Consider the following 23,150-nt stretch of genomic DNA (forward strand, 5'->3'; position numbering starts at 1 on the left):
AACACAGAACAAGTGAGATGTCACAGTGATTATTTGATAAAATGAATATAACTAATGTACCAAATAGAATTGCAATTTCATTCCAGCTTGGCTGCTCCTAACAATAGAGATTATTTGCAAAAGACACAGTAAGGATTAATAAAGATGTGGACAGAGCCATAAAGGAGCCCACAGATACAGATCTTCCTCCTGTCAGAGCTCCAATTGCCATCTGTTAAGGGTTAGAAATCATGCTAAGAACAACAGCAATATATTATATTACATTAAAAGAAAATTATATTCTAAAACTATACTAAAGAAAGAGAAAGGAGACATCAGAAGGCTAGAAAGGAATGATAATAAAATCTTGTGACTGACCAGAGAGTCTGACACAGCTGGACTGGGATTGGTCATTAAGTAAAAACAATCCACATGAGACCAATCAAAGATGCACCTGTTGTCTGTTTGTAAACCATTTCCACACCATCAGATAGTTATTGCTTACGTGTCTTTTCTGAGGTTTCTCAGCTCCTTAGGAGAAAAATCCTAGTGAAAGGATTTTCAAAAAATATGTCAGTGACAGTAAGGAAAAGTTATAATAAAAGTATTGTCACTATTAAATGGAAAAAAAAAAAAAAACAGAAATAGAAAAAAATAAGAAAAAACCAAATTGTGACAAGCTAAAAGTGCATAATTTTATGTGAAATGCATAACACTCAAAAAGTGAAGAAAATTATAGGACAATTGTAAATATGACAAATGAGGCAAAAATGTAAGGACAGACAGCAGCTTCTGTTAGACAAATGTATATAAATATGGAAAAATAGACAAGGTCTGGGACTAACAAGCACTTTTCTTACATTTCTGAATCGGAGCCTACTGCTGTCTAAGCAGGCTGGTGACCATGGCTCTGAGTTTATTTGTTATGCTATGCTTGTTTCAGACATCAATGAAACCTTCCAAAAGCATGTCCATTTTTCCAAACATACACAACAAGATGCATTATCTCTCACTACACATTTTTCTTGCTTTTATCATTAGATAACCATGTTATTTTGACTGCAAGTTGACCATTATACATTGAAATGTCTCTCAGGAACCCACACAGCTACAGCATAATGGGCCAAAGGGAGGGGGAATGTTAATATAAAACAGAAGAGAGTACAGGCCACATTCAGGATCAGGGGGAGGACATGGCCAGACAAGCATTGTGATCTATTAGCACGTACCTGGCCCTTATGTCTCTGTATCCCTCTATTTTCCTCACTCATTCCTCCCCAAATCACCTAATTTTCTCTTTTAGACCCCCATAAGTCCCGTGCTATTCCAAAATGCTCTTCACCTGCATCTCGTAATGTGTCCCATACCCCGTGGTAGTTACATCCCTCTGTCCAAAGGGTGACCCACTGTTGACTCATCATGGGGAGTGTCACACCTTGCCACGAGGGCTGGGGGTATCCCTGGGAGGGATTGGGCAAGGTGTTCCTTCCTCTGAACCCTTATTTTGGGTCCTGTCTGCTGTTGTGGTCTGTGCTCTGGGATTATGGAGATGGATCTGTGATGGGATAGGAGTGGGACTCGACCGTTGAATTGCAGAGTTAAATGCCTCTGTTAAATCCCTCCAGCTTGGCTGGGGGGTTGGGGTGAAGGGAAGGAGAGGAGAGCACCATCTATACCCAACACTTTGGAAAAGAGACTATGAGACTAGAGCCTATGTCTGCATGGGCAGATTGACTAATTCCCCCAAGTGACTTTGCATCTTTAAACTGCAGATAAAGGGATCTATATAATTTAAATTGAGTCCAGTTATTGAGCTCTGGTGTCTCAGTAGATTTGTGTGAAAGCAGCCTGCATCCAAGCCCTTAGTTTGACAAATTTCCTTTCATATTTAAATTAGCAAAAAGTTGCTTGCATTTTTTTTTTTGCACACTATATATCTCCTTCAGTGTTTAGTATCACAGACTTGATTAGAGTTGTTAAATTGCTACCGTCTCTGTAATCAGCCTTTATTTCTTTTTTTCTATTTTTTTTACACTTCTATCTAAGCACAGAATGGAGACGTTTCCTGGTTCGTACAGGAGATTGATACAGTAAAATATAAAATCACAATGTTTGAAATATCTGAGTGTAAGAAATTTTGCTATATAAGATGCAGAATTCCTAAATCATGAATATCAGTGTATCATTGTACTGTGGGATGGTAATGGCCTCCTAAATGCAAGTGAAGCAGGAATGGTTCATTGGCCAGGACTGGAAATGTACACCTGATGTTGTTGGCAATATGTTGCACAAGAAATGGGGCTCTTTTGGGGAGATGTTGGTCATAACATGAGGCCTTTTGAGCCAAGAATCAAGAGCAAGCACTTTGTAAGTACAAATGCAGATTTAAAGGGAGAAGGACTTCAAAGGCATGTGCATTGATAAAATGAGTAATTGTGTCATTTGCAGTGTTTTAGACCAAACTTCAGTGGTTTGGTTTCACATATGTTCACATATGTGACAACATGAAGCAGAGTCCTAACTGTGATGCTGTATTTAGCAAACACACCCTGGAAAGGGTCATTCACAGCAATCTGTAAGGTTCTTCCTTGAAACATTTCTGAGCAGCACTTATGGTAATGTTTCACAGCCTCAAGAATTCCAGCAGGTTTTCTGTGGGATGTATTCCCCCGTGTATAAAATTAATTTCAAAGTGTTAAAGTGGGAATAGTCACTTGCTTCGAGTTCTGTAGAGTGAAAATCAGCCTGCAAGCAAGTTTCTGTGCAGCTATGTTTGGCACACAATGTCACCTTCAGAGTTGTTTGGGTCTGCAGACTGAGTTGTGCAGTTTGGTGGCAGCAGATGCCCAAAGGGAATTTCCTCAGCTAAAAAATCTGCAGGGTTGCTCTTCTTACTGTTTAAGAGAATTTATTTTCTCAGTTATTTTGTTTTCACTGGGCCTTTATTTCCCCCACACCTCCAATGTGATGAATGTCATAAAGATTGTAAAACACACATACAGGCACACTCACACACTATTAATGTCACTGCTGTACTGGCAGTTTTTCAGAATCATAGTTTCATCTCTGAGCAGTGAAGTCACTTTTATTATTTCAAATTTCAGTTCCCAGAGTAAAACTGATGACTCCATGATTACTGATGCCACAAGACAGACAAAAGGATTCCATAAGTCCTGGAAGTGGGGAGGGAAATTCATACACCTGAATGACCCATTAAGTGGATCACTAACTCTTGATACAACAGCTTTACAGACATCAGGAGTATTTTACTACCATGTTGCACCCTCAGCTGGCACTGCAGCAGCCTGCATCTCTAGCACCCCTTATCATTTCCTCCTTGGACATCCCAGAGGTTCCAGTGAGCAAAGTGGGTTTGCGTGGCAAGCTTCCCCTGCAGCCCATGGTGGAGACCACGGTGAGGCAGCTGTCCCATCCAGCCTTGGAGCCCACAGTGGAGAAGATATCTACCTGCAGGCCATGGAGGATCCCAGGCTGTGACCCCATGGGATGCCTGTACCACAGCAGGGCCTGGCAGGACCTGTGGACCCATGGAGAGAAGAGCCCACACTGGAGCAGTTTGATGGCAGGACTTCTGACCCTGTGGGAAACCCATGCTGTGAAGAACTGTAGCCCATAGAAAGGACTCGTTGGAAAAGCTCATGGAGGACTGTCTCCCATGGCAGGGACCCCATACTGGAATGGGGGAAGAGTATGAATAGTTCTTTCACTGAGGGGGAGGGAATGGCAGAGGCCTCATCCACAAGCCATGTGCCCCATCACCTTTTGCCAGTTGTGGGGGAGGAGGTAGAGAATTCAGAAGTGAAGTTCAGCCTCTTTGTTAAGATCTTTTTTCAAAGTATAGTTGATTTTTTCTAACTCCCATTTTTTGTACTCAGCTCTGATGAGATATACAATATTAGGGAAGTAAGTAGTCAACCATATTGATGCATTTATATAATGGGATAATTTGTCATTATTTGTTTGTGAGTCAATGGGACATATCATTCGTTATTACTTGTTCAATACTGGGAATGCAGAAAAGCAGAATGATGAACGACATAGAACTGACAGGGAGACATGGGACAAGATCAAGGACAAAAAGTTGATAAAAGACTTTAGAACTCTGTCAGAGCAATGAGTATTTTAGTCACAGTGTTAATTTGGAGTGTGCGAGCAAGGCTCATAATCAAAGTTGTTGGGACACATCTCTGTTCTTTACCACTTCAGACTGTGCACTGCAAGAGCAAAGTAGAAATCAGTTTGGATGATGTCCAGACTGGAAAAGAAAAATAACCCAATGAAGACAGCTGTGCCCTCTGCTAATTCAACCAGCCTCAAACATTTTACAAATACTATTTAGAAGGACTGTGTTCCAAGGAAAAGATTATGCAATATTCTGCAGTCTTGGCTCCATAGCTTTATAATGAAAAGGTAGATAATAAAAAGAAAGGTGGAGATTTTTTTTCACATGATTTTGCCAACCATGGCATTTTTCATACAGAATTATTACTTTTCTTTCAATTTTTAAGTTAAAAATATGTACAACTATGGTAAACTAGTCTGCATTAAAATCAAATTAATGAAGGTCTTTGCATGAAATGAATCTCAAACACTGATGCACATATACTGATGACCTTTCACTTTTTTATGTGATTGGATAAAGATCTCTTGACAAACAATACTTGGTGTAGACAAGAAACATGATTAAAAATGTTCTATAAAGTCTATAAGTGGCAGTTCAGAGACAGAAGAAATATGAATAGCTGTCAAGCTAAATAGATTGAGTTAGCCAGAAATACAAGCTTTTGACTCATTACTAGTTAACATTTCTAAATACATTTTACTCTCCAGCATAGGGAGGACTATTTGCAAACGTGTGCCTACCTGCTAAGGATAGAGTGGTTAATTAGAAACTGCATCTGACTTCTACCAGGTGTGAGAAACTTCTTCAGCACAGCCGAGAAAACTGTGAATACGTAAACCAAAATAGTGTGTCACAGTTTCCATTAAAAGTGCCCACGGGACTCCTACTGCCTTAAAAAGTATTATTTCCCTTCAGGCCTACATGCCTGATGGAGATATAGCTCCATATGGTGCTCATGCAATCCCTCTCCAGCTTCCTTGTAAGCCCTCTTTAGGCGCTGGGAGGCTGCTAGAGGTCTCCCCAGAGCTGCTCTTCTCCAGGCTGAACAGCCCCAGCTCTTCAGACTCTTCCATGTCTTCACAGGAAAGGTGTTACAGCCCTGTGATCGACTTAGTGACCTCCTCTGGACTTGTCCCCAGGTCTGTGGCTTCCTTGCATTGGAGGCCCTTTGTCAATCTTTAATCCAACTTTATATGGAACACTGGGAGGAGCAAGTAGAAAGGCAAGAAAATAACTCCCCGCTTAAAATGCTCCAAGGAAACAGCTGAGACAATGGCATATCTCATCCTGGGCATAAAGAATTGTCCCCCGTTGGGAATAACTTATAGGACTAGACTCTTCAGTGATCTCTGCCAGAAAACCAAAGTACCTGGCTCTGTGAAAGTACATGAGAGAATTTGCTTTTCCCATTATAAATCAAAGCAGGAAAAAACAATAAACACAAAGGACTCCTTTATTTTAAAATCTTCTTGTCTCTTAAATATTTTGTGGCGTATTAAAGACACACTAAAACATAAAGACACAAAAAAAGAGGGGAAAAGAAAGGAAAAAAGAAGGGAAGAATACTTTGCATCAAAGGAGCAGTCTGTGTGTCATATTTTTCTGAATTAGCAAAAATACAGAATTTGAGACTCCTTCAGTCATGTTCAAGTAATCTAAGGAAATATGGGTGGATTAAAACTAACATGAGATTTAAATATGGGGGAGTTGTGTTGTGCCTCCAATTCAGTCCATGACTCACCGAGGTCTGAGGCTTGAGGTTGTGTTCAGACTCATTTACAGTGTCCTGCTAATTAGGACAAAACCACTGTTTCCTATTTTCTGGCTCCCATCTAAGATCAAGAGCAAGGCATAATGTGCCACATGTGTGGAGTAGTGCTCAATAAATGGGACAGTGCACTCTGTACTGCTGCAAATTCCAAGTCTGTGCCAGAAAAGATTTGCCATGCCTGTATCTGCACTTTTTCTCAGATTCAGGTATCAAGGAATTCCTGCCACATCACTGCCAATATGGAAGCTTTCCCAGGCTGAAAATTTAGAAACAGATTCCACACTCTAGAGGTGGTGATGGCATTTTCACAATTACATGATATTGTTTCTCCCTCCCTGTAAGCATTTAGGTGCTTAGATGTACTTAGGCTAATATAGATTTACCTGGGGAGTTTTATAATCCTTCAGTAGCGTTTCCCCATCTGGTTTGTGCCTGGGGCAGATTTGTATTCCTTCCTCCCCCAGTCCCTCACACTGCCTACGTTAATAAAGCTGTGTCCAGTCACGTTTGGGGCGCAGGTTGGTTGGAGGTAACTGCTCAAATCTTTTAAACCTAGTCCCAGACCCAGTCTTTCAGGATTAAGCTGTCATTCCTGTTTCTCCTGTTTTTACTGATCCATATTGTCAATACAAGCACTATGTGATCTCTGAGCATCAGCTCCAGGAGCTGACTACAGCAGTCTGGGTTCTGGGTGCCAGCCCTAGGAGCCATGTGGGTACTCAGCACCAGTGCTCTGTTTTCTGTACAGACAGGTACAGCCTTGATTTTATTTGCAATTCATGTGGGTCCTGTTCACTGTGCTGCAAATTCATACTTTTATGATGCTTCTTTCTCTTATGTCTTCTACCTGTGAAGAATTATCATTCCATAACCTCGTCAGCACATTCTTGTACTCGCTTTCACTCAAATGCCTGTCAGAGATGGCATTTCCTTTAACAGGAAAATTTCTTTCTGTATTTTCTTTTGTCTGTCCGAGCCCTGATTAAATTTAACTGTTATTTGTAGCAATGTTACCTAGACTCCAGCAGATGGCAGTAGTTGCCAATGATTCATTTTTTAAAATAAGTCTGTTGAACCTTTTGCCCTAACCCTGAGTTTATTCTTTTTTTTTTTTTTTTTTTTTTTAATCCAGCTATTACTATTACTCAACCAAGTTTCAGTGGCACAGATGTCTTTGGATATACCTCATTCCTAGCTTATTCTACAATCCCAAATATCACCTTCTACTATGAATTTCGCTTGAAATTTCAGTTGGCAAACCACCACTCAGCTTTACAAGATAACCTGATTTTTTTCACTGGACAGAAGGGCCAAGGTAGGCTTTATTTGTATCACTTATCCTTACAAGCTGTTAATTCTTATTGAACAAGTAGGAGAAAAAATATGCACAGATTTCTCTTGATTCTATTTAAGATAAAATGTCATTAGTGGGAAAATAATCTCTTCAAAACTGTATTGTTTTGTAAAGACAGAGAAATCTAACAGGTTGTAGAAATGTTTCTTTTTATTAAAGAGAAATATAATTGCTTCCAGTAATTGAAGTCAACAATTAATCTGAGGTAGTGTATTTCTGAACAAAATAGATGGAAACCTGAAGGCCAAGGTTCCCTTTTTTCAGTTGTTAACATAAATTTCATTATTGATCATTGAACTCTGTGTTATTCACATAAAATAGGAGACCCTCAACCCTGAGATCTCTCAATGCAAGTTAACCCAAGCTAGCTACGAGTAAGTTGAGTTAAAGTCTGTGTAGCAAAGCATTCAATTTGGTCTGATTAACACAGCTGAGAAGCAGGTCATGTAAATCTACTTAGAGTATTTGTACTAAGAGTTTAACAATACTTAAGGTATCTCTCCTCAGCAGCCCTTTGTGGCAGCCTGCATGGCATCAGCATGGCATGGGTAACACCACCTGTGCTCTGCCCGTCTCAGCATTACTCCAAACAGAAGCCAAAATACTAATGAAAGTTGAGAAAAAGTTTATATAATTTGATGCAGACATAAGCCAGTAATAGATACTTCATGAGAAGGAAAATTTTTTTTTCTCTTAATCATTTCTGCAATTGGAGCATGACCTAGCTTTGGGGTTTGGAGCTGTCCTATGGAATTGTTGAAGCCTGGAAGGGAGGTTGAATGATGTGTCTTATGTCTAAACCTATCACAGCAGGAGAGTCATTTAGGTGTGCTAGTAGAAGTCTCTACTACTTTAGTAGATATTTTACCATATCTGAAACATCACACAAGTTTTGCAGATATGGCCCTTGACCTACAGGGACCCTACACTTATGCTGAACAGTATCAGAAAATTAATGCTTCAGAAAGATGAAGTAGGGGACAAATTATTATTTGGTGTTTTAAGATACTGAGGTCCCAAAATGCATTATTAAAAATCAATTTTGGGGAGACATTATGTATTTACATATATATCTAACAAAACAATTGCAGTATATCACATCAGTAGGATACAGGGGATACCTCATTTGCTAGGTTAATACATTTGATATTTTCTTAGGTCTTTCCTTCTATTAAATTTCCTAAACTCCTATACCCTCTGAGGCTTCTTCCCCTTTCTCCTTGTGGCAGACTTGCAGGAGTGAGACTGTTAGTGTATTGCAATGCAAAAGAAAACTTGTTAGTGTAGAACAGCTCAGCAGTTTATCTATGATATAATTAAGTCTGCTACTTTTCATTTGCAAACATCCTGTCAAATTTAGCTAGTGCAGCTCAGCAGCACTTTAGTGTGCCATGAGACCCTGGTACTTAATTTATCAGGTTGATTACCCAAATTAGCCTAACACAGATCAGTATTAACCACTCTGAATGGATTTAAACTCAAAACTTAAAGCCTGGCTTTTTATTACTTTGCATACCATTTGTGTGTGTGAGCACTGTGGTACAGCAGTCAGGTGTTTCTGCATCCCCGTGTCAAACAACGGGTGGGCAGCAGCACAGCTGCCAAGGGCAAGGCTCAAGAAACACAGAACAATGAGGTGATGGTAAAGTGCTGTTGATAATTCGTGATTTTCTCCTTAGTTTAAATGGTTGGGGAGACTGAGCACCCCATATTTTAACAACAAAAGCAGTTTCTTACCAAGTGAATGTCACTTATTTCACAAAGACGCTCTTGTTTTAACAATTTACTGAGTGTTGAGCAGTAGCACTCTCAATGGAAGAAACATGAGGGTTTTCCCAGCCAGTGACCTTCCAGTAAGGAAGCACTTTTTAATACTTAATTTGAATTTTCCCCTTTCTCCATTTCATCCAATTTCTTGTAGGTTAAGATTCTCTTGCAGCACTCCACCTGATTCCCCTCCAATGTTGTCTCTGCCCAAACCACAGGCATCGATTTCATAGCTAACCTCTTGTGAGTTACTATAAAATTCTGTCCCAATACATAGCTAAAGTTTAAAGCTCTCTCATTTATGCACACTATTAACATTATTTTATTCTACCCCAGCCCTGACAGAGTTCAAGCCCAGGGATAAGACCTTGAGCAACTCAGTCTAGTGAATGGTATCCCTGCCCATGGCAGTGGGTGTTGGGACTAGATAATCTTTAGGGTTCCTTCCAACCTTTCAACAGCCTATGATGCTATGGTTATCTTCACTATCAAGTCAGTTTTGTAGACTACTGACACTGCTACATTGCATATAAACTTTAATTCTGAAAAGCATTTTAAAAACCCAAAAAGCCTTTTAAATAACAGTTTGTCTTTAATGTGCTTCCTCTAGTTTTGTCAGTCAAATGACATAAGTACATTGTAGACACTGCTGATAACTTTAGTAAAGGTTTTTTAATAAGAATTGCTATTTTCAGTTTGGAAGTCCTTCACTGGTAATGTGCCAGTGTAACTGAAAGCAATGGGATTTCATTCAGTTTATGAATAAATCATGAACAAATCATTGTAATAAAAAATGAATAGTGTTTGTGTTCCATACAACTGAATGTAGCTGCACACTTTCTATAGAGGCAGTGGATTTATATTCTTTGGAATAAGGATTTACTTTTCTTTTTTCTATAGATTCCCATTGCATCCGAATAATAACTCTATAGAAAAAACAAACTTCTGCATAGAAAAAGCACAGTATGCCCCAGATTCATTTCCAGCATATGAGATAAGGGGAATATGGCAGTTTTGGCTGTGAAGCAGCTGTGTGCAGAGCTTCAGTGAGAGGACAATATAAGTAGCATCGTTTCCTGGGGAAAAGCCTACTTTATCCTCTGCAAATGAAGAAAATTTCCCATGCATTTGAGACAGGGGCATCAAAACACACATTTCAAATGAGGGCCACCATGTGACACTGGAGAAACAAATAGGGAGACCTTCCCTGAAACAAATACAAAACAATGCAGCCTTATGAAAACAGAAGAAAATATCAAATAAAATACCATGTATGGGCATGAAATTGAGCACTGAATTGCTTGAATTCACAGGAGAGTTGTAAAAAGAAATGGATGGCTTTGAATTTCAATTCAGGTCATCCTATGGCACACGTGAGAACATTCTTCACTTTCACCATTGCTTGTATCCTGTTTCTTTTACCATAAACAAAGAAAAGTGGGGTTGATAAAAAAAAAAAAAAAAAAAAAAAAAAACAAAAAAAAACACAAGTTGATCAGGTTTTCTCTAAACACTGGTGGTTCCTTCCTTGCCTGCATGAGGAGAGAGACTGAAAGCTCTTTAAAGATGACAGTGTAAAAATGTGTTTATTTTGCATGACCAGGTCCAGAAATTGAACTCTTACTCATGGACTTTATGTCAGACTTAAAATACTTCAAATTATATTTTACACTGTAGTTATTAAAAGCACAAACAACACTTGTAGCATGCAGGCCTAAATGTAAAGAAATTAAAGTATTTACTGCAAACTTTAAAATCAATCAGTTCTAACCTGAAAGTTAAGAAGGCTTAAAGAATTAAAGCACTCGACTGACTGAGGAAATTCCATCAATGAACATCCTAGAGCTGCCTCAATCAAGGGCAAGTGCAATAAAATCTCCAGGTGCTGTTGAGTCAAGGGCAGCTGAAGGAGCTTGAGAGAAGGTGCTGAAGCTTCTCCAGAGCCATGTCCCTGTTATTCCCCTTGCCTCAGAGCAGCAGGTGTCCTCTGATTTTGAGGCTCATGAAGTACCTTTAATGAAAGCTGAAAGCATCCTGGAACTAAGTCAGGGGCCTATTCTCACCTGCAACTTGAAATTTCAAATTTTTTTTTTTTTTTTTTTTTTTAGATTTTGAAGGAAGTTGAAAATTTATCTTAAATACAAAATAATACTAGAAAGAGTATTACAAGTCAAACAGAGATTATTAGAAATATATAGTAAACTCATAAGCTTCCTGGCTATTATTTTGCTAAACTGCTAATTTTTCAGTATATTTTACACACTGGTGTTCACTAAATCCTGGAATAAGTAGCTACCCTTCTTTTGTTTTTTCAGGTCTGAATGGAGATGATTTCTTGGAGTTAGGCCTCCGTAATGGGAGAGTGGTATATAGCTACAACCTAGGTTCTGGCACAGCAACAATCATTAGCAAACCACTTGATCTGAGACTCAATGTTCATGTCATCCATCTTGGCAGAAATCTCCAGAAAGGCTGGCTGAAGGTAAAAAAGAAGAATATCCTTAAGCTAGCCTTTAGATGAAAGTGTTCTCTGTGTTTTTTCAAATTTTACATGGAAAATTAAATTTTTTTTTGTTCTTCCCTATAAAGCTGGGACGATTTTCTTCACTAGGATTTCCTAAATACAGGCAAATCCCTTTTTTGTAACAAGTGTTAATGTTTCATTGAAAGGTGGATGATCAGAAGAACAAAACTGTCACTTCTCCTGGGAGGCTGGTTGGACTTAACGTCTTCAGTCAGTTTTATTTAGGAGGCTATCGCGAGTACACTCCAGAGCTCCTGCCAAAGGGACCCCGATTTCAGAATGGCTTTCAAGGTAAAGATTGCACCATTTTCAATTCCTTTTATTACATTCATCAGATTGTATGTCTTTCTTTCATAAGCAGCTGAAACAATCTCTGTCTTCTCAGGAAACAAACTAGAGTCTCCTTGGCTGAATTTCCTGTGGCTTTTTCATTATTTCACTCTGATAACTAAGAAACTAAGATAAGATGATGCAAAAAGAGGCATTGCTAAATAATTTTAATATTTTCCAATTCTGCTAAATTGGAAGTTTTCCATTGTACTGTTTGCCATGTAATCTCTTTTTATGTGTCCCTGTTCTACATCGTAGCTTCAAAATTACTTCTTTTCTCTGAAGTAGTTTAGAATCTGCTTCCACTGTGACTGGCAGTGCTAGTTTGGGTAATAGATTTCACACTGAAAACTTTTTACTGAAATAAATCAGATTTTTTTTTCCTGGCATTATGACCTCGGTATCAAGGCAGGACTTAGCTAATTCCTTTTTACAAATAATTATCAAGCAGATAATAATTTTTACCTCAAAACTGATATTGAAGCTTTATTAATCTGTTTTCAACTCCTACCAGATCAGCAATGAAGCAAAGAACTTGTTCATAACACTTTATTTTTGTTCTTGACTTCCAAAGAAACAATGTTCTTGATATTTACAAGGTAAAGTTTAAATTACTTTTAAGTACTGGAAAGCCTTTCAAATGAAAAGAAAACATTTTGCAATAGTAAAACAGAGTTTGAGTTCTCAGTAATGAAACTGAGGGTATGTTATGAAAGTCAAGCATAGCAGTAAAACTCACTTAAATGCACTAAAACACTGCATTTCCATTAAGCCCATGTACCTGTTTTAATTCCAGCCATTACTTCACTTTTTTTTCCTACACTGAATTTTCCTCAAATTCAATTTCATATTGTAATTTTTCAGTGAACTTCTCAGTCAGAATGTCATATGAATTAGCATCTCCTCTGTCTCTGTCTTTTTAGCAAGCATGGATTGTATAGTTATACCTTTCATAGCCTCTAAGCACCTTGCAAATTGGCCTATCATAAAACATAATGTCTTTCTGACTGTTTTCAGAGGGTCAATATCTGTGAAGTACTTTTGGCATTTTTATAGACATGCTAGTGTTTAGGGGTGACTAACAGGAATCTCTAGTGCTTTACTTAAGCACAAATATTTTCAGTTTTCCAGATTCCTCATGTTACAAATGTATTGTAAGGACCAAATTTCTACAAATTCAATATTTTCAATAATTTTTTAGAAACCACAAAGTTCATATACTTTTAGTTACCACACTATTTATTGATTTTTTAAATGCTTTTTAAAAAGAAGTATTACTGCAAAATTTTGGGAAACGTGTAGCACATAAACAGTTTTCTCTTTGTCCCTAGGATTTACAGTATTAAGACTCTTATATTTGCTAATTAATTCCATGCTCCTGTTCCCAGCAGCAGCTTGTCTCTGTTCTCCAGAGCACAGTGACTTCCAAGGAATCTGCACTTTCTTATGATCAATTTCCTCCAATGTTTTCTTACCTAGTCAGCATCTCATTTGTTTTTCTAGCTCAGAAATCTCCCCAGTTTCAGTTCGCAGGATCTTCAGGATAAAAAATAAACCTCCATGGATTTTTTTTTTCCAGAGTGGGAACTGAAATACCACTATGAGAGAAGAAAATGTTGAACTATTTTACTTCAGCCAAATTGCAGCTGTAGGGATCTCACAGAAACTCTGGAAGTACCAGCCAAGATAAATTTATCTAGGACATAGTTGATTAAACCCCTCAGAGTTTTGGAACCCTGCTGTTGGCTCCTTTTAAAGACATGATTTATTAAAACCATTTTGCTTCTAATACCAGAGTGTACCTCTCCTTTTGTAAGAGATCACTGCTGGATGAAGAAACATTGAGACCAGCCTCACTGCTGCAGACTAAATGTCCCCAGTGTCAGTGTGCAATAATTTAGGATTTTTACTCTGTACAACTGCAGTTTCAGACCATTTCTTCCCTGACCTGCCTGCCTTTAGCACTTGTTCAAGACATTTCCACAGAGAAGGAGGAAACTGAACACAAATGTTTTCAATAAATTGTTGTTTAATAATCAAAAGTTGTGGAATTTTTAATTTAGGAAATCAGCACCTAGGGGTGATTCTTTTGAAAGGCTGAGGATGTTTGATGGCACTGTAAGCAATTTGCAAAATTTCATTCAGTCCCTATGAGAAGCTGGAAACTGGCAAAGGTAGAGCTCAGATGAAGCAGCCAAGTTCATGTGGACTTTGAGGCTCTTTGCACTTTATCTGAATTTGAGGTTCCTTGGAGGCTTACTGGAGCTTTTTGTAAATGGGATTGTTTACTTTAGTGTTCAGCTTTTTTTCCATTTCCTATAACAGTGTAACTAAGGGACCTTGAGAGTTTTCTGAGTACACTGCAGATGCTCTAAAAATTCAAATGTGAGGTTTAGGTAGCTGAAAGTCTTGTGGCCAAAGAGACTCAGCCTGGTCATTAATGGACAATCTGAAAAGGGAGCATGAAACCAACTGACTCCTGTTCAAAGGTCTGCACAACTCAGCACTATGACTCAGCTACACAAAATGAGACGGAGAATTATTTGGGAAAAGCTGGAAATTACAGCTGAATTTCCAGCCCTTCCATCTCTGAAAGAGGCAGAGAGAAATCTGGTGTCAGGGACAAAAGAGGGAGAGTTCTGATGTTTCATGCTCTGTGCTACCATGACTGCAGGATTCAGTCTCCAGCCATCAATGCAACTGATGGAGAGCCAGGGCTTGCATCTAGAAATAAGTGAGGAGCAGAGAAAGAGAAGCAACTGATTGTTCCTGTGGTCCTGTTCCTAGGCAGGATGTAGCATGGCTATAGAAGTAATCTGTTTGACAGCAAATATTATTAAAAGGAGGAGTAAATAGACTAAAGAAACTCTTACCACAAAGCTGAATTGTTGAAGAACCTCTTTCATGCTGAAAGAGCCATCTCTTCACATAAATTATTTTGCAAAGTAAATAAAATTGCAGGTAATGCAATCACTTTTTAAAAATAGAATAAACCCAGAACACAGTTGAGTTCCAAATAGATACAAATATAGCCTTTCAGTCAAAGTTTAAACTCATAATAAGCTAGAATACATTACAAGCCTGCCAAGGTTGAGACTACTTATCTTTATGTTCCTGCACCACTGATGTCACAGAGGAAAGTGAGTTCTGCACTGGCTTTTAGTCAGTGCTTATGATTCACACAGGCACCTCTGGGTGTTTGGGTCACAGCTCTGAGGAGACCTGAGTAGTCACTGTCAGGGCCATTCTTGAAACCAGCACTCACAAACAGCAAAGAAAGACAGAGGAAAAGAAAGCATTTAAGGATAGGTAGGATTTAAGAAATCAGTCAATTCAGCACTGCATTCAGATACAATATATTTATCAGTGTGTCTATTTCTGTCAGTTCTCTTGCTGCACTTATAGTACATATTGAAAATGCCTGCTTTATGTACTTTTTAGCCAAATTAGCACCAAGTGCTTACAAGTGGGCAAGGGATCCTAGCAAGAAGTTACAGAAAAAATTCTTTGTGCGATAAGGATATATGAGAAAAAACAAACCAAAAGTAAAGCTGAAGTGAAGTAATATATTATATGGTAATCCCTCAAGTTTGCTTAATCCATTCTTAGTGGCTCTTTAGTGGTTTACAAGCTCTGCTTAACTGGGGTGAAAGCTATAAAATAAATTGATGGTAAAAAAGGACAATAATAGAAAGGCCTAGGTGTGGTCTAAGAAGCCACAATTCAAAAAATTGCAAAAAAAGGGTAGTATACAATCTGTGAGTGTACAGTCTTGGTGTCTGATTTCTGTTTACTTGCATAAAACTGATGTTCAGAATCACGCCAAGTTTAACTCACAAAGTTGGGAACTTCGAGTTCCTCTTGCAAACTTGGCTGTGTCAGGAAACCTCTCCATTATTCAGAATAGTTGGCAGTCTGTCGTTAAAAGGGGCCCAGAATTGGCAGAGCTAAGGAGATTCAGGTCAGAAACAAGGCACATTCATCAGCTGATCCCTCTGCAGACTGTTGTGTAGTGCTCGCTACAACAGGCTCAAATTGCTGCTCTGACTCATTAAATAAAAGATTCAGTTTAACTTAGCTGGGCCAAAACACTCTTGTACCTTTTCAATGCTTTGTTTACCAGTGCTCAAGAATTGTTCCTAACCTCGATGGCACAGTTAAACTGTGCCTGGTGCACTCAAACTAGTCATCAACACAAATGCCAGTTTATTTTCCATGATGACCTGAAAGTCCTTGGGGACTCACTGTGCTTTCCATTGTTTACGCAGAGCTGTGGCTGCTTTTTCTTAGCACTCCAGCGAGACCCAGGAGAACAGAACATGCTTTATCTGCTACTGATAAAGAGATGAAACATTAGTTAGGGTTTACCAAGCAGAAGGTGGCCTAAAAAACAACCCTGTAAAAAGCAAAGAGGCAATAATACAAAGATTGCAAATAATCATCAAACTAGGTTATTTTTAATGACTTATTAAGAGTTTCTGAATAAACAGTTATGTGTCAATGTAGACAGAGCTACAAAATGTATGAAATATGGAAAAAGCCTATGAAAGCTACTTCCACTATCATAAAACTGTGGTTAAAATAGTTATCTTGCTTGTAGATAGTACTTATATTTTGTTTTAAATAATTATATAACTATAAAAAATCACATTGTATATTCATTGGGTCTTTCAGATGCAAGTCTACTTCTTTTGTGATTTCAGTGAATCATGCAAAAACTCATGTTAAGTGATGCTTTTAAAATCAGTGTAATGATTACTTGCCATCTCCATATCATAACTTTTCCCTGCTTCTCATATTAAGCAGAGAGCCTCTGATATGCACTGCTGAATTCCAACTCTTCTTGTGATTTCAGGCAGTGTAGGAATTCACTACATCTCAACTAAATTTTATAAATCGTGTTTAGAAAGCTCTGGGCATTTTCAAATACATTTATGTACTAGTTTAACTAATGTGGTTTAAAACCTGATTTTAGTTTGAAATTGTATATATATTTATGTATAGATCTGGATGACATTTCAAAAATGTTTAAGGCCACCTTTAAGTGTGACTATGCATCACTTGGATGCTGGGGTACATTTTGAAAGGTCATTTAGGATTTGATCCCAGAAAAATGTTATATAAAAGTATATGGCATCACCTTCAGTTTTGCAGTATAGAAATAAGCACATGGGGCCATAAACATGATCGAGAACTACTGGTGACTTCAGGCTGACCCATAGGGCAGACTAGCCTGTGACACCACCAGGCAGAGCAAAGTGTCTCCAGAGGGGCAGTCCCTGGAAAGCTCACAGGCTGAGCAGGAGCTCCTGGGTGGGAGCAAGCAGGGAACACCTCTGCTTCACTCAGAAGCTCCTCCTTTCACTTGGGATACCAATGGATTATGACATTAAAAGAAAATCACAGCATAGATCCAGGCACTGGCACTCGATCATCTTTACAAAACATCTTTACAAATAAATTATTACAATATTCCCTAACAAATATTTATGACAATTATTGTTTTCCTAAACAATTCTTTACTGTGTTCAGGGACTTAGAATAATCTTTGGATCATTTCCCAGCGGCAGTCTGCATGCAGCTGTACTCTTTTGTAAAGTAATAAAAGTTTGACAATAAAATTGTGACCATGCCAGGTCACTTGGCCGCAGGACCGAGCAATAGACCCAGAAGTGTTTACCTTACAAGTATATGTTAATTTTTTAAATTATTTTCTGAGATTAAGGGCCTGAAGAAGCAATCTACCTCGACCTAAAAATGCCATGTGTGACATGATCTGCATGTACCAAGGACTGCAGCATTCACTTGAGAAGGGAAGAATTTGAGTCATTACCTAAAGGAGTCCTTTTTCAGCCTATGGAAATTCAAGTCCACATTCCTTACTTACATTATATTCTTTGATGCCTTCTGGATTCTATTATATTTTATATTAAGTAGATTTCTTGCTGTCCTTCTCTCTTTTTTTTTCTTGGGTTTTGGGGGCTTTAGTGGGTTGATTGGTTGGTTTTTTGGTGTTTTATATTTTGTTGGGATTTGTGACTGTTTTTATCTGATATAGACACATTCCTGTAAGAGCGTGAGTGTGTAAACACAAAATTGCATCTAGTCACTGACTTTATATTCTGTCTCTTCCTTAAGAAATTATTTCTTTTGTTTTACCCACCATTAAATGAAGGACTTCTGATCATCCACTCATTTGCCTGAGCAGAAAGCATGTGGCCTACCTTTATCTCCTGTAGATGGTATGGTTGCCCATTCACTGAAGATATTCTGGAGGAACCCGCTCACTGAGGCTTGACACTGTCCTATTGTTCAGTTTTGCCATTCACTATCTGTTTTAAACTTAATTTCTTTCTCTCTTTCTACTTTTGAGGGTGCATTTTTGATGTTCAAGTTCGGACCAGCCTTAATAAAGGATTTAAATCACCAGGAACCCCAGAAGGACACCCCAATTCTGGTCGCAGTGTTGGACAATGTAAAGATTCCCCATGCAGTTTAATAAAATGCAGAAATGGTGGCAAGTGCATAGAAAGTGGCTCTACTGTTTAGTAAGTAAATATTTATATATATATTTATGTATATGTTTTTAGACACAGCATAGACTGTCCCTAGACTAATAACTGTGGTAATTTATTGTGTTCATAACAGAATGAGGAAGGAAGGAAGGAAGGAAGGAAGGAAGGAAGGAAGGAAGGAAGGAAGGAAGGAAGGAAGGAAGGAAGGAAGGAAGGAAGGAAGGAAGGAAGGAAGGAAGGAAGGAAGGAAGGAAGGAAGGAAGGAAGGAAGGAAGGAAGGAAGGAAGGAAGGAAGGAAGGAAGGAAGGAAGGAAGGAAGGAAGGAAGGAAGGAAGGAAGGAAGGAAGGAAGGAAGGAAGGTAATGAAAGTTCATTCAGTTAGACAAACACATTAATATTAAAATAATGTTAGAACCATTTCTGGGGAATATTTTTAAGAAATTCCATGGGCTGGTTGTGCTCCACTAAATCACTGGCATCCAGACTTACTGGAAAATGCATGGGAAGAATTAGATGTGTGACCCTTTTTTTAAAATTAAATGAGCAGCTGGAATAGCAGAGAAAAAGTAATAAAGAGGAGAGCTTGACTGTGTTAATGTCCAAATGTGACTGATGGGGCAAAAAATAGGCAATGTCTGTTACCTGGGAATTATTATTTTCCATTAAAAAACCCCTTGTGGAATAAACCACCGACTGTCCAACATTAGAAAGTTCTGAGCCAGTTTAAACTGTAGGAGCTCCAGACATTGTTCAAAGTCTGTCAGCTCATCTCTAAGCTGCTCACCTGGCTGATCTGTGGGATGAGAGGAGGTGACCAGGAGAGGTTGCCCAAAAGATGAGTCTCTGGTCTTTCATGCCTTGTCTCTCAGTGTAGAGGGAGCTGAGTGCCCAGGCTGTAGGCACAGAAGGAGGAAGCTCATTTGCAGTTCCAAATTGCTATTGAGTGTCAACACTTCCATTGTAATGAATTTTTTTTTCACTTTGTAACGCAGCTGTAAAACCTTTGCTGATGAGGATTTTTTATTTTAGAAGTATCTGCCAAGATTAATTGTGCTTGCTTCCCCTTATGTGCTTTCACATGTGCTCATTTATTTCCACATATTTGCATAAATTTCTTAAAAAGGGAAAAGTGCTGATTTAAAACTTGGTAAGATACTGACTGGAAACATTGCAGACAGCAAGACAGATTTGAATGAGAAAAAAGGCTTTGCACTGGGGAGCCTCTGTATGCTGCTTCTTAAAAGAACAAAAACCTTCCTTTCTGTGTGCTATGAAGAAAAACATTTGCATATCTGTCAAACCAAAAACAATCTACTAACTCTGTACTGGAGAGAGAATTATATGGTAATTGGTTTTCTGCCTGTGACACAAATCTTCACCTGTAAGAAAACGTGTACAAAAAAACTGCTTCTAAAGCTACTAAACTGTACTCATATTTGGAAAACTGACCCCAAGATTAGCACACTGATTGCTACCCATTCCCCTTATGAGTGTATTTATATTCTCCTAAATACAGTAATGAAGGAAATGCTTTAAAAATATAATTTGTTCTCTGATTCTTGCACTGCTGCATGTCACAACTGTTGCCCTTTGCAGGATCCTCCCAGAGCTGTTAAACCCTTGACATTTGTTCTTTCTGAGGACCAAGAAAGGATAATGGTCGTCTTTCCCCTTATGAGCATATAAGAAGCAACACAAAACCAAAATTGCAAGACAAAAGAAGCATAAATGTGGGCTGAAACGTCCCACTCCCATCCATCCACCCACCTCAATCCTTGCTTCAGCAATTTATTCAGCTGTGCTAAGTCACCTTCATGTCCATAAGGTGAACCACCACCAGCAGCATACAGAGCCCATTTGGAAAGTAGGTGGCAGGCTAGAATGGCAGCTGGTGACAGGAGAACATAGCAAGCTTGGTATTAAAGACAAAGTTCTTTTTCATCATTACAGTTTGTATTCCAGATTAGTTTAGGGATTATTCTAAAATTTCTGGGGCATTGAGGGAAGGGGGAAGGAAGGTGTAATTTGGTTTTTCTGGTGGTTTGTTTGTTTGCATTTAATTTATAGTGACCTACTACTGAATTCTCTTCCTGTCCCCATATCTCAGGACAGCTAGCTCTTCACACACCAGGTACATATGCATGCATGTACCAGTAATGGCCACTTTTTCCTCTCACAGAAAAAATGAAGCATTGCCAAAGAGATGTGGATGCAACTTACATCTAATTTCTGTCAAAGTGCAGTAGCTGTCAATATTGTCTCAATATATTTTCTCAAAGGGAACTTCTTTCTATTTTCAAATCATCTGTGTTCCTTTGAAGAGCAGAGTCCTTGAGGGAACTGGATTTGTGTTCAAATATTTTCTCTGCTGAAATGAGATCTCTCCAGAGGTTTTGGTTGCTGTTTTGAGCTATTTTTATGTCTTGCTTTCACCACCCTGCCAGAAAGTGTGCAGTGCTGTTAAGCTGTAGATTCAGTTGCTATAGGGATAATGCTTTGATTTAAATAGAAACAGAAATATGCAGCATTAATCTTTACATTCTGGCCAGCAACAAGGCACAACTGCCGCATTTTAAAAAAACAAAGGGGAATTACTGGAATAATAAAATGAAGAATATAATTTTCAAGGGACAATAATATCCACTATTATTTGTGATGCAAAATTATGGAAAATAGAAAATTTCATGTAACAAGATTGTCTGTTAGGTGTTATGGCTACTTCTTGTTGGTGAAGTAAGAAAAAAATGTATCTTGTGTGCTATTTGAACAGAACATCAGACAAAATGGAGAGGATTCAATCTGCTGAATGTGAGCATGCAGTGCCACTTTAGACCCCTCTGGGTATATGTTTGGCCATCAGCTGTGGCTTCAGAAGAACTTGGGACTTGAATAAGTTTTCTGTCATATCTCCAAGCCTCAATGTGGATTTCTCAGTATTCTGTAGCTTTCAAAGAGAACAGCCACTCAGGTTTCAGAAATTAAATCATACCCCATATGTGTGGGGTGGCTCACAAAAGGAGCTTCTCTAGTCTCATTATTCGGCCAGATTCAACTGAAATAAATTGGCAGTGCAAGGACAGAATCAATATGGAACACAAGGGCATAAGTCTCATACTCTGTAAGGAAAAAGACATTTCTCTGTTTAATAATCATGGTTTAAAACAATACAAGGTTCTGTTTTGAGGGGTGAATTTGCTATCTAAAATCTTTAATCCAATTTGCCTTATTTAATAGGACACTTTTGCAGCATTCCATGGTTCTCTTTGTTTAAATACAGCTGATTCTCTTCCAATCTTGTTTTCTTCAGGCTCCATCCTTATCTTCTAGCCTGAAGATAGATTGTTTTTTGTTAATGCTCTGGTTTTCCACTGTGTGAATTTGAAACCACTCTTATTTAGAAATTTCCTTCCTTGCTCAGAATCTTTCCACTACAAAAAAATTCAATAACTGTATCCAGAAATCTCCAGTGGATTGGGCAGCTTGATGGGGCTAATACATGCCAATATGGATTTCAGATGTCCTGCACTATCTGAAATTCTTAAATGATGCTGAAATATGTTTCAGTTCCTCCTGAAGAAGTGTTTGGAGGTCACACAAGATACCCTAGGGAGTTTCAGATGTCACTAAACATCTGCCTAATCTCAGCTGGTCTCACTAATTTGATAAATTAATTAAGCTTCTGATCTCCATTGAGTATATGCCCATCTTGCATATAGAATCCTAAATTCAGGTGTCAGAATGTGCAGACCTGAACATCTCCTTTTCTGCTATGAGATTGCTTGTTTGATTTGATACCACATTTGCATAGCTATGGGAAATTCCATGTTTGTTACCATTGAGAATGACTTTTTCAATGAAATATTTTCCATATTTAATGGAAGAATGTTTTTTGTTTTGTTTCAGACCTAAGTTATCTTTCCAATTCTTCACTAATCCTTTAGGATCTTTAGTTATTTCACTATAAAGTTCAAGAAAGTTTGAACAGGATTCTGTGCAATAACACACACACTTCTTACATATTTTATGTGTAAGATTACTTTTCATTACTTTTTTTTATTGTTGCCTGAATTTTGATAAAAAATTTTGGGTTTGGTTCATAATCAACAGTGACATACACTTGTCATCCTTGCTTATGTAAAAACTGTGTTATTAGCTTGAGAGCTAATTTTGCCTTTGGTAAGGAACTTTGAACCTGAATAAACCATTCTATGAATACTGCATGACACTTTTAAGCATTTTTCAAGAAGCAAAAAAGAAAATGCCATTAAATTAATTCATCCTTGAGCTTTCTAAATACAAATATTTCAGAACTTGCAGTAGTATTTGAATTTCCGAAATTTAAAATGAGTTTGTTTTGCTTCCTGAACTGACTGACTTTGTCCCGTACTTACTCTGAAATGCATTCTGTTGAGATTCCTTGGCAATACCAGGTGATTCAAGATTATACAATTTGTTTTGACACAAAATCATTGACATTTTGACACAAAATCCAAGTTGTATTTGAAAGCCTTTCTATCCTTTCCCACCTGAAAGTATGCTTTAGAAAAGAAGAAAAAAGAAAAAAGACATTTTGGCAGTTCCTCTTGAGATACTGGTATCTCTAGTATAGAAAAATTAATTTAATCCATGTTCTTCAAGAAGCCTGAAAATAGGAAAGTATCTGGCAGTGACATTGTCTCCTAAGACACATAAACTCAGTGTCTCCAGGTGAGGTGAATGTGTAGAATTCTATTAGAGTCAGTGGAGATCCAGGCCTTTCCAGTTGT

The 23,150-nt window shown here is 38.2% G+C and overlaps 1 protein-coding gene across 1 annotated transcript in view; it reads left to right on the forward strand.

Moving 5' to 3' along the window:
* The window catches only part of EYS (eyes shut homolog), a 701,217-nt gene that overhangs the window by 653,132 nt on the left and 24,935 nt on the right, over window positions 1-23,150 (forward strand). Inside the window, exons 43-46 of the mRNA XM_058021581.1 lie at window positions 7,027-7,209; window positions 11,331-11,497; window positions 11,686-11,830; window positions 18,243-18,417. Coding sequence (XP_057877564.1) covers window positions 7,027-7,209; window positions 11,331-11,497; window positions 11,686-11,830; window positions 18,243-18,417 — 670 coding nt within the window. The remainder of the gene's footprint in view (window positions 1-7,026; window positions 7,210-11,330; window positions 11,498-11,685; window positions 11,831-18,242; window positions 18,418-23,150) is intronic.

The sequence above is a fragment of the Melospiza georgiana genome, chromosome 3 (assembly GCF_028018845.1).
Source record: "Melospiza georgiana isolate bMelGeo1 chromosome 3, bMelGeo1.pri, whole genome shotgun sequence".
In the NCBI taxonomy this organism is placed as follows: Eukaryota; Metazoa; Chordata; class Aves; order Passeriformes; family Passerellidae; genus Melospiza; species Melospiza georgiana.